At 32.9% G+C, this 12,933-nt stretch overlaps 1 protein-coding gene across 2 annotated transcripts; it reads right to left on the minus strand.

Annotated features, from left to right (window-relative positions):
• Positions 1–583: 583 nt before the first annotated feature.
• Positions 584–6,596, minus strand: LOC7473902 (sodium/hydrogen exchanger 1). Of its 2 annotated transcripts, none has more exons than XM_024583871.2 (15): positions 6,333–6,596; positions 5,528–5,867; positions 5,123–5,241; positions 4,709–4,806; positions 4,092–4,151; positions 3,956–4,002; positions 3,668–3,862; positions 3,515–3,561; positions 2,713–2,779; positions 2,504–2,604; positions 2,319–2,420; positions 2,011–2,149; positions 1,845–1,907; positions 1,666–1,749; positions 584–1,216 (listed from the first exon to the last, which is right to left on the minus strand). In XM_024583871.2, the coding sequence occupies exons 2-15, from the start codon at positions 5,699–5,701 to the stop codon at positions 875–877; spliced, it is 1,638 nt and encodes a 545-aa protein (XP_024439639.1). In that variant the 5' UTR covers positions 5,702–5,867; positions 6,333–6,596; the 3' UTR covers positions 584–874. The 2 variants fall into 2 exon arrangements, with proteins under 2 accessions (XP_024439639.1, XP_024439640.1); XM_024583872.2 differs by having other exon boundaries at positions 6,329–6,596.
• Between the last annotated feature and the right edge of the window lie 6,337 nt (positions 6,597–12,933).

Here is a 12,933-nt window from a genome sequence, read left to right on the forward strand (position 1 = left end):
TAGAGGGACTAATTTTATAGTTTACCACAAAACCTTTAATAAGCTCAAGACCTATACCTCCAAACCTTGCAAATTTCACCCTCTAATGGCAAGAGTTGGACTTGGAGGATGATTTCCTCTCTATCAAAACCCAGCTCGAGGAACTCGAAAAAACATACAAAACCAAGTGTTTTCTGCCCAAAAACGAAAACCCACATAGCCGAAGCCGCAGCAAGAGCATTGGCAACACTATTGGCATCTCTCCTAGATCCTAATGTGGCTAAAAGAAGAGGATCGACAGCTCGAAAATATCATCAACAATCACAGCTATATATGGTACTTGGAGAAATAGCTCGACTCTTGAGAGCTCTAATCCCTACAAGGCAAATGTCTGAGAGCCAATGTTTCAGCAATTTCGACGGTAAATATCACATCCAGATATAGTATGAAGCAGGCAGCATTGCTTGTCCATCTGGATCAGGACCAGGTCCTGCTGCTAAAAATAGAGATTCTGACAGATTAATTTCCAGCTTGAATCAAAACCAAGAGCAATACAACAGATCATTCTCAAGATTAGAAAAGAAAAAAAGGGCAATACATTACATAAAACCAACAAAAAGAATATAATTATAATGGCAACACAACAAAAGTTCAATTTAAGCTCTCAGTATCACAAAACTACAACGTCAATAAGAAAAATGATCAGGCACACCTGATCTGACAGCTAACATACATCGCAAAGCTAATTACAAAATATGACACACTGCTTTCCAAACAGGAATGCCAAAATCCTGTCAAAATCTTCAGCAGTAGGTTCAAAGATGTAGCAGGGCTTCATTATTCTCACAATACTTACAACTTATAAATATTTTGTACATCTTGCTTGGCTTTCTTTTCAATGCCATTGATTCTGAGGAGGATTCCGCTCTGTCGGTGAGCCAGGAACATAGGGAACAAAACCCCGGCCACCAAACATAGGGCGCATGAAGGCGTTATCAAATTTGCGCCAGTAGTAATGAACAGTGTGTGTTGGAGTGGTCAAGAGTGCACGTAAGCTGCTTGGACGGGGAATGTCATGGCCACCTAGATCATCTAAGGAGTCCTGCCCCTCTCCAAGAAGTGGCACTGTAACTGATTTTGGAGTAGCTGCATCTGACGAAAATGATAAGCTTCTTGATTGGTATTTTGGATGAGGCAGCAAAATACTTATAAGAGGTTTAGTCATCAAACCAAACACCTGAGCACAGAGAAGAATTGTTACCAAAATGAACAGCATCTCATACAATTTGCCAAACAAGCAAACAATTGCAAATAAAAATAATAATATTGCCAGTAGTTGATACCCAAAAACTGTTTGCTAGTAAGAAAAAGAAATATCAGAGATGATAGACAGTCATTGATGCAGCTATTGTTAAACACCCGATTAGACCACAACAGTCCGTTGACTCAGAGCTAAACTGAAAATAGTATTGCATTATAACTCATATTTCTTGTTTTTCTTTGCACTGTAGTCAAAGAACCAGTATAACTAGTTCCTATTCTAATCCTATGGGAGATCAAATTGGCAAAAGAAGCTATCTGGGATAGAAGATGTTAAGAGGGTGAAAGAAATTTTGAAGTTTTCTGCAGATCAGTAAACCAAGCCAACACAATTTTCTGTTATTCACAACTAGGGAAATCACTTACCACTGTGCTGAAAAGAACAACAGTAATGGTGCTGGTGATCATTATAGCATTTGCTCTTAGGTTGGTGTGCCCAGCACTTGTGAACTGCAATTATTTAACATAGAAAAGTTTGTAAATACATTAACATATAAGATCAACCTGCATAGAACTATTGATATCAGCATCTGTCCACTCAGTACCTTATTGTATGCAAGTGCCATTGACACAGCGCCTCTCATCAGACCAGCCCACCATATTATAAACTGAAAAGGAATCGAAGTTTTATGTATCAGATAGATCAATCAAGAGAAAAGGAAATGATACTAATACAGAACAAAAACAATAACAATTAGAACAACTAAGTACTTGCTGCCTGAAGCCAATCTTCTCATTAGGTGATTTCTTAGATAAATTGGACACAAAGGATAACGGGAAAACAAATGCTGCTCTTCCAACCATAACGAGACCTAGTAGTATCGAGCTCACAGCAACAGAAGTCCCGGGGCTGTAAAAAGTGAAATTAAAGTCAAATGCCAGATGTCAGGATCAACAAAGAGACAATGTTTCAACACAGCATTTATATCACACAATTTTAGTAAAATACTGAGAGAATAAATTCCAAAAGGGATGAGGTTGAATGAATTGATGAAGCACAAATATAAATGAAAACATACCTATCACTAACGAATCTCCACTTCTCAATGTCCAAGGCATCCATACCAACATAAAGGAAGATAAAAATCTCGGCAACAAATGACAAGGTTGCGAAAGCATGCCTGTAATAATTAGGGTAAGATTTAGAGAATTAAAAAATGAACACTTCCTAATGCATCATAAGACAACTTTGGATAAGACATACTTGGTAGTGACTCTTGAACTCTCAGTCACATTATGCCAGGTGTAATGAGACATCACAATCCCACAGAAAAATACAGTGAGAATGCCACTCAAATAGAACAGCTGCAAGGCACCAAAAGTCAGTTACATGATCAACAAAATTAGCTAAGGAAGACATGGAGCTGCAGAATAGAACAAAAGAAGAGCTGCCAAGAAAGTAAGGGATCTTACTTCAGCTAGCATATATGAAAGGTATGCCATGAGTATCATAAGAGCAACCTCACGATCTGTTGAGTGCCTGAATCATATCAATATTCAGTCTACCATCCAGAACTTCATTCTGCATATTCTAGCCTTTTTTCAATAATTAAGTATCAATGTGATAACAATTGTGTTTAATTGAATCGGCACAGAAACAGATTTTTTATGTTTATGTTGAATATCTGTGCTCAAGAGCATGAAGTTTGATTCAAGAAATCACCCCCCAAAAAAAAGGAAAAGAAAAGTATTAGGAATAACCAGTTAGATCACCTGTACAGCACTACAAACAACCATGAAAAGAAATGTTCAAGAAATGAACCAAAAACATTTCTGGACGACTCATAACTAGTTAGATCGTAGGTATAAGAACCAGAAACAATGATGAAACGAAATGTATATCATACTTAGACTGCAATGTCTACGTCTTTAAGACCTAACAAGCATATCTTCACTAATAAGAGGTTCAATCCAAAACAACACATAACACACACAAACACACATGCACGTGAATTTAGGTATACTAACACATTGACACATCCATGATAGACCTCAAATTTGCAAAATTCATATACACGGAGTGTCCCTATCTTCTTCAGTTACTTGGTTTCGCTAACTCAATCCCATCTACCTGGTACATAACCATAACAAGGCAACTTTACAGTCTGAGAATTCATCTGGTCTTGATGGAAATTTTTGGACTGGTGTAATGATATATTACAGTTATGCCAGAACTAAACACAACTTAGAAACTTGAATTTGAACCACGTTATACCTGCCAAAATATAGCTTTTTGATGATGTAGGCACTAACTAGCCCAGTCTGCAAGAAATGAACCACACAAATTTCATGATATTGCTCGCAAGAAAACAGATTTGTGCTGTGTGTGGGTGTGAGAGAGGTGGGGAAAGGGAGAGAGGAGACTTACTAGCACGCCCAGCATAGTGCTTGTAAGAAATAAATAAAGGAAGTTGCGAACAAACTCCCAGGCAATTACAGCATTGATATTAGTAAGATCAAAGCTCTGGATTGCATTGAAAAGCACCACTGATGTAGCATCATTTACGACACCCTCCCCGAAAACCAGACTATAGAGTAAAGGTGTATCGTCCTGACCAAGCACCTGTATCATCAAATAAACAAGTTAAAAATATAAGTACATGTGCTATATTTGTTTGAAATTTGAGACATGCTATAACTTTGATATGTATCAGACCTGCAATGTGCAAACAGAATCCGTTGCAGCAAATATGGCACCAATTGCTGAAATTGGTAAAACAAGAAAGTAAGATCCCCAAAATAAATGCAAGAGAGGAGAAGCATTGAAACAAAAGGGATCCATAGAGTCTAACCTAGATAATCCCCTATATCTAGTGGACCGATATCCATTTTCTCAAATATTTGCATAGCTCCTGCCAGAACAAAAAAAAAAAAAAAAATCAGTACCAAATTTATTTGTGTTTATCAGATGCAACTCAAACATAGTTATTTCAATTTCAACAAGGAGCATGGTGACTAGGCATAGATTGCAATTTCCTTTTCTTCTGTGATTTCTGCTGTTCTCATTCAAAAGCAACACAATGGTATTTATCTTTTAGTTCTACATTTAGATTCAAACTCATAGACGATCTTCGTATGGATATCCTGCAGCTTGTGTGTCAATAGCATTCCATAATACAAGGACTTGCAATATATTTTACAATTTGAAAGAACATGAGTTAATGGCAAAGGTGAAAACTGAATGATGGGACAAAGGAATGATATAGCACCATCAATCAGCAAAAAAGCAAACATGGGGAAACAAATCTTGCGCATTCATCCATGCATTTCCCATAATCAAAGGAGCACTGGGGCAACTTTCAAACAAAAAACTTCCTCTAAATTTCAGTCCTGATGTTTTGACTCCATAAAATGTGAGAAGCATTACAAAGAATTAAATCAACTGCAGGTCTGGAGTTCGTGGGTGTACCTATTGATATGATCGCACAGCATATTAATGTACCAACAGCACCAAATAGCATAATTGTCATGAAATTACGGAAGAATTGCTTCTTTTTCACCTGAAACCTGGTAATCAGAAAGAGATGACGAAAAAAATAAATCAAACATTATATCTAGGCTAGAGGAAGACAATTGTAGAAATCCTCCTATTATATCAACAGTATCATCATTAAACAAAGTCAAATACAGAACAGATTTTCAAATAATAAATAAGATGGGAAACGTCTTGCTCTTAACCAGAAAAGCATGATATAAAACTAACCAGAGTAAGGTTCAAGACCAAACAAAGTGCATTAATCTTGGTTAGCTAAAACTAACTAATCACAAAGAGCAATGATCTTGAAATGTAACTGCATTAAGATTTAATGGAGCATAAACATACCCGGCATTAAATATGATAGGCGGTAGAAGATATATAAAGAAAAGATCCTCGCTAAAGACTAAAAGTCGTGAGCTTTTTCCTCCACTGATCAGCAAGATAACAATTCCTGTACCTACACCCTGCCACCAATCCACAAAACATCAAACACGGTATCAGGCATAATTCAAGTAGATAAAAAGACATACAAAAAAAGTAACTTTCACTAAAACTTCTTTTCAATCTTCCTTTTCTATTTTAAACAACCTGGCACAACCTCACGACAAATCAAATATAATTCATATACCGAATCACAGAGCATATAACCATACATAAAAAGGAAAAAAATGAAAACATCTACTAAGTCTCATTTCAAGTACAATCAACAATACAACAATGGATTTAAAGATTTAATAGAAAGAGGCTCACAATTGTAAGAGCAGTGATTGACTCGTTCATCCACCGAGTCTCCTCTAGAAGATGACCAATTACAATACAAGCGCAAAGAAGCGCGACAAACAAGTTCATAGAGACCACAGAGGCATGATCAGATGTGTACAACATTTGCAGTTTCGAGCCAATTGAACTCATATAAGCTTCCATCGTGAACAAACACTGGTAATCCTTTTTTCACCCACTTAAACAAATCAATATGAGAATTTATATATTCCCTTCCGAAAACACTGAATCCCACAGAAAAGGAAGCTAGTTTTTACGTCTCTGTACTGTCCATCTAAGGAAAGGGCGATTTCAATAAACGATGTGATCCCTGCATTCGAAGAAGCAAAAAACAAAGATCAGATTTTGATCAAGAACGTGTTAAATTAAACTCATTTGATTACAAAAACAATGACACAACAACAATGGTATCTGAGAAAATGATTTAAAAGGGAACCCCAGTTAAATATAAACCAAATTTATGCTTCTAACAATTTAAATGAAGTAAAAAAAGATCAAGTTCCGAACGATAAAAGCATTAAATTAAGCTCATTTCATTACCAATTAAACCCTCAAACCTAATCTTCTTAAGACCAATTTCTGACCCATTAAAAGATGAAATTAAGCTCATTCCACCACCATTCACCACAAAAAAAAACTCTCAAAACTCTCAATTTTGAAAATAAAATAAAATGAAGCAAGATTAAACAGCAACAAAAAGGTAAGAAATTTTCAGTAAAAAATAATTCATAAAAGCAAAAAAGAACAAAAAAAAACTAATTTAAGACTCACCTACCTTCAAATTTAAAGCAGAAAGAGAATTCGAAGAGAGAAATGAAAAGAAATCAATCTCTCCTTTGAAATTCTCAAAACTGAACCCGAGAAAGCTCGCTTGACTAAAAATAAACCTGGTCACGGTAGATTATCAAAAACCAAAAACCAAAAACCTAAATAAAGAGAAACGAGAGAAACAGAGAATTGAAAAGCTCTAGAAAGAAGAGAGAATATTGACGCTTAAGACAGGGAGACGTGCGGTGCGGGGTAAACAGTGGAAAACTGATTTTTCTTTTTTTTTCTTCGTACTATTTATATTATTAAGGTACGGCAATTTTTTTTAACCGTATTTCTTGCAAAATTATTGTCGTTTTGGGTTTTTACCGTATTTGTTCGCTCTTTATTTTTCAATAATCCTAAATTAGTGCTACTGTGCAAGTCCTCCTGCAGCTAGCCTTGAAGTAGATAACGTGACAATTATAATTTAAAATACTTAATTATCATATAAAATATTTAATTGTTGTTGTGATTTTTGGTTAATGATATTATATTATAAAAGATTACGGTTGCTTAATTGACCAGACCTCTCGTTTATTTTTACATTTTAAAAATATTTTTAAAAAAAATTAAAATATTTTTATTTTTTTCTTTGTTTTAAATAATAACAAATATTATTTTAATATATTTTTAAAAAACAAAACTTAAAAATCAATGGCATCACTATATTAAATTTGCTTAATGTGAAAGGGGATTTTTTTTATCTGTTTTTTTTTTTTTTTTTTTGTTAGTGGAACGTGGGAAAGGGAAAGTTGGTGAAGGTCACGTCTCTTTAAAAATAGAAATTTAAATATTTTAGTTGGTTATTTTATCTTTATTCTTCTTGTTTATATATATATATATTTTTAGCTGATGATGATGGTAAGAGGCTTTGTAAATTAGGCAGATAGGTGAAGAAAACTGTCGCGTAATTTCTTCTTGTATGGAGTGATCACTGCCATGCATGCATATCAAGGTTCGTTAATGAAATCACTGCTTAATACTCTCTCAAAAACGTATGATTAGGGTAGAGAATGACAGTTTCTATTACGGTGTATTTGGAAACGCGGTTAAAACTATGTTTTTAAAAATTTCTTTGTTTTTTTTATTTAAATTTAATATTTTTTTATACTTTCATATTATTTTCATACGTTCATGTTAAAAATAATTTTTAAAAAATAAAAAATACTTTAAACTGCAACTACTATTTCTTTTCTCCCGCTCGTTGATACAAAAGGAAAAAAAAAGAAAACATTGTGTAGATTACTTTCTTCTTGATTGGATATTTGTATTTTTTTAAATGTTTTTTTCAATTTTTTTAAAAAAATATTAAATTAATATTTTTTATTGTTTTGATATGATAATATAAAAAAATAAAAAATATTACTTTTACGTTATTGAGAAATAAAAGAAGGAAAAGGGGTGGTCCTTCCTCCTTCTCGGATCCCAAAAGCAAAATCCTTCCATAATAGAAATAATTAGAATGGACAAAAGAGCATTTATTGCAAACTTCGAATTTTGTCTAACACAATAAAACATAAGACTCCTTGGTGTTCAGATATTTTCTTTTGTTACAAGAGCACACGTACATGTGTTATCAAGTTTTATTTTATATATATATATATATATATATATGAAATATCCACAGTGTAAAATATTTTAAAAATAATACAGTCAATTTTTTTTTATTTCTAATAGCTAAATAATATTATAGGAACGCTAGCTATAATTAAGTCCTTTATTTGAAATTACAGAGTGATTATCAAGTAACATTGTGGTCTTGTTTTTATTATTTATTTAATTGACTATAAAAATTGAAAGTCATAATTGTATGTGAATATGAATTTCTGGAGAATAATAGGCAGGTCTATTATTGGAGAATCCGATCAAATTTGGATCACTGGATGTTTCCTCGAACTTCAAGATCCGCAATTAATTGAACTTTGAACTTATTTATTTGTTGAAATGTCTCGATCATGGACCATGTGTATATGTTCTCATACTTATCATATATCAAATCTCGGGACATTATTGTGCTTTTTTGGAAAGAAAAAAAAAACATGGAAAAATATCTATGTATAAAGCATAATTTTAAAACCCGGCCCGGTCCGGTGGGTCCATCCGGGACCCGGCCGACCAGGAACTGGAACCGGGCCGGGTTGAAGAAAAAATATTTAGCTTAAATTATTTTTTATATATTTTTAGATTATTTTAATATATTGGTGTCAAAAATAAATTTTTAAAAATTAAAAATATATATTATTTTGATGCATTTAAAAAAAAAACATTTTGAAAAACAATTGTTATCACAATATTAAACACTATCTAAGAAATATCGACATTTATAGAAAAAAAATTATTAAATGGGCAGGAGAGAAAAGAATAAAGAAAAAAAAGAAATGGATACTTGAGACACATCGAAGCACTAATTATGATATTATTAGTATTATCAGAAAGATCTTGACAAAACAAATTCAACAACATCAAAGAAAGTTACTAATAATGACCCGAGTGGGTCATATTATCGTTCAAAGGTGACAGGTGACTCACTTGTCTTTGAAGGCAAGTGTGGCTCATTCAGGTTACCGTTGATAATCTTCCTTGATATTGTTGGATTTATATCGTTGAGATATTTTCGATAATATCAAAGATGTTACAATCGGAGTTTCGGTGTATCGTTGTTTTTTTTTATTTTGTTTCCTCTCTGCTTTCTCCTCTCGCTTGCTTGTTAAATAATTTTTTAATATATAAATGTCTTTATTTTGAATAGCAAGAATTTATTCCTCGGCTATTTTTAATTTACTATGCTAATTAAAAAAAAAATAGACAAAGGAGCCTAACATGCAAATGTGTATTTAAATACAAATATGATAATTAAAAAAAAAACTAGACAAAGGAGCCTAACATGCAAATGTGTATTTAAATACAAATATGAGTAAGCATCTCCTTTTTTTATATGTATATATAATATTTTTCCCATTGAGCAAGTGAGAGTCGGCAAAGATATTTGTCAAGCGTGAGACGTCCATGTCACGACAGCAGGTGCTTCTGGAACCTTGCTATCATGGTAACCACGGCACTCACTTAAAGTCACATGTTTGTGATTGCAGACTTTGCAGTACAGCTATATTTAAAACAAAATTGAATTTTTTTATTTTTAAATTATTTTTATTTTTTATTTCAGTTTGTTTTGATTTATTGATATAAAATAAATAAATAAATTTGATGTATAAATATGGGACAAGCTTTGATACTTACTTATTCCTTCCCTTATATAGAAGTGCTCGAATCATATTTTTTAAAAAGTTTTAGTTTTAAATTATTAATTTTTATTTTAAATTTTTTTGATATACTTATATAAAAAATAAATTAAAATAAAATATTTTGATTTATAAATATGTGATAAGTCTTGAAACTTATTCCAGAGAAGTGGTCGCAATTACAAAATTGCCCTTCTCTTCTCATGCCAAGAAAACTACACAACAAGAAGTCAAGAACGTTGACAAGATTGATGCAACATTTCTTGCAATTTCATTAATTTCCCTTTGAGAAGTTGATTGATAAATGGTACTGATCTATCACTATGATTCATAAATAATGTTACAAGCAGCTGGAAAAGTAGCCCAGAGGAACCTCAACCATGCATTGTGATAGCATTCATAAAACATGGATAACATGGGCTCCAAGAAAAAAAAACATTATAGCAAATATATTTTGTTTTGTAATAAATATTTTAATTTTGTTAGGTAAAAGCTACTTTTAAAATCTCTATAGTAAAAGGATAGCTCAATTGACCAGGTCTCGGATTTACTCCTTAATTATCACGAGTTCGAGTTTCCTCATAAATAATAAAGGTTTATATGGTTATTAATTTCAGGACCTATAAAATTAGTCGAGATATATACAAGCTAACTCGATCACACACGCTAATAAAAAAAAATCTTTACAGCAAAAAAAAAAAAAAAAACAGCCTACGATCTCCTGTCAATTGGCCAGAATCACATTTAGTTTTTCTTTTTTTATATATATATTTGACGAGAAGAGTTATTTTTTTCTTATAATTATTAGATATGATCCGAAAATTGATTTGGAAAAAGACTTGAATCAGCAGGGACAATTATTTTTGTTAAATCAGTGTCATTTTTTTTTTTTTCTATTTTCTTAACGTTGACTTAGCCGATTCTGGCCGGATTAATTATGAAAATCTAATATGATAAATTACATCAATAATTCACCATCAGCAATACTCGACAAAATGAAATCTCGAGTGAAAAACCTCAAGCTTATCCATAGGTGAAGCCCTGATGATAAGCATGGCTACAGTGTGAAGACAGGAGTAACATGCAGAAAAAAACAAAGAAGCTTGTGTTCCAGATGGATGCTCTTGTCTGTACATTTATTTCCAGATGTGATAATCTACACTGGTTATAATAAGATCTTGATAAGCTGTTGATCGAGCTAGCTGGAATGTGAAAATCGAGAAATTAAATTGTGGATCGGGTCTTATCTTGGCTAGCAGCATGCCATGTTCTCTGCACCGACTCTTGATTCTAGCAATTTCGTCTGCATAAACTGCAGGATCATATCCTGACATAACATGGTGAAAAAACAGTATTTTTCACAGGAATATTAATGGTATTACTGGCAATGCTTGGAGGAATTAAATTAATTTAATTTAATTTATCCTTGCAACTTTTAAAAAACATAAAAAAGCTATGCTTTTGGGGAGTCGAGGAGAGGGAATGTCTCTCGATTAGAGACCTCTCCTGTAAAGTAGAGGTGATTATTTTCGGTTTTGTTTGGTTTTTATCAAAAAAAATAATCAAATCGAAATTTTTTTTTTTTAAAAAAACCGAAACCGAGTCAAACCAACCGGTTTCGATTCGGTTTTTTAGGGAAAAAACCGGTTCAAACCGGTTTGGCTCGGTTTTTTTTCCGGTTTTTTTCGGTTTCGGTTCGGTTCGATTTTTTTAGTTTTTTGCTTATAAAACCGAAACCGAACCGAACCGGCTGGTTTTTTCAAAATTTTAATCGGTTTAATCGGTTTTTTTTTCGGTTTGGTTTTTTCAGTTACTTTTTTCCCGGTTTAATCGGTTTTTCGATTTTTTTCTCACCCCTATTGTAAAGTTAAATAAATATCTTCTAAAATACTTTGACCATACTTAATTTAATAGTATTTTGTGGGGGCACACTGCTTCGTGGAGGTGAATTAACGGAGAAGCACAGAACCTTAGATGGGACTCCATGAATGTCAATGGAAGAGTGCATTTCCTCCTTCAAATTGGATTTTGGTCAATAGAGATGATGGCTACACAAGACCAAAAAAAACAAGAAAAAAGAAGAACAGCGAAGCCAATTGACTGCCAGACTAAAGTTGCTATTTTTTGCCCTTATGTCTATTTTTACTTTCAGGACCTAGTTGTAACAGAAATAAAGTTTAAGGACTCTTTAGTGTAAATCTAAAACTTTATGTTTTTTGGGAAATTAACAACTTAGTTTCAAGTCACCTGAAACAATGCCATTTTTATGCTGATTTTTAATGGTGCCCATATTTCTGGTTTCGCGGCATGTTATAATCGATCTCTTCCATGTTTTGTATGCCAAAGAACTAATTTAATTTAAAAATTTAAGTTGTTAGATGAGATTTTAAAATATGATTTCTATTATTCTCTAATACACCCTTTCAAGTGAAAGTTTTTTGAGATTGAAATTTGCACAAGCCCATACTATCTTATACTTAATCTTTATTAAATAAATAGGGATAGTGAGATTCGAACTCATGAACAAGTCAAAAAACCAATTCAACAAAAAAACTTAAGTTGTTAGATAAGATCCCAAGATATAATTTATATTATTCTCTGATACTTTATTGTCATGCCATGGTTCAACCTCAACCTACCCATTGTAAGGGAGGGAGAGGAGATTAATTTGTCAACATGGTTTGCTTAATCACCGTTGATGTCTAGATTATACTTGTCGCACCCGACATTGTGGCGACCTTTAAAAATTCTTTACGCGGAAAGAATAGATTTCAGGCATCTTGTTCTTTAGGAGAAAATGTTTTATTTAAGGAGTCGCCACCTAGTATTATGATCACCAGGAATCCTAACTGATCAGTAGAGATTCTATGATACGAGACTGGTTAATTACGCAAAAGAGAAGATATTATCACCCCTTAAGCATCCTATCTGAGGTAGACTGCATTGCTGGTTTTGTCTTAAATTACTAAGGGATTGTTGTACTATGCTACCGATGATCTGCTTGCTAAGGGATTGTTGTACTATCACCCCTCAAGCATACATTTTTTTTTGTTATTTTTTTTATATAGTAAAAACACAAGTATGTATCGCCTACCAGATTTGCATTTCACAGTAAAAATCTACAGATTAATTATATAGTGAAATACCTAAAAAAACGAACAATTGTTTTTGGAATTTTTTGATATCACAAAGGTAGGGGTGAGTAAAAAAATCAAAAAACTGATTAAACCGAGAAAACCGGAAAAAAATAACCGAAAAAATCGAACCGTAAAAAAAAACCAATTAAACCGATTAAAATTTAAAAAAAAACCAGCCGGTTCGGTTTTG

Source organism: Populus trichocarpa, chromosome 13, assembly GCF_000002775.5.
Source record: "Populus trichocarpa isolate Nisqually-1 chromosome 13, P.trichocarpa_v4.1, whole genome shotgun sequence".
In the NCBI taxonomy this organism is placed as follows: Eukaryota; Viridiplantae; Streptophyta; class Magnoliopsida; order Malpighiales; family Salicaceae; genus Populus; species Populus trichocarpa.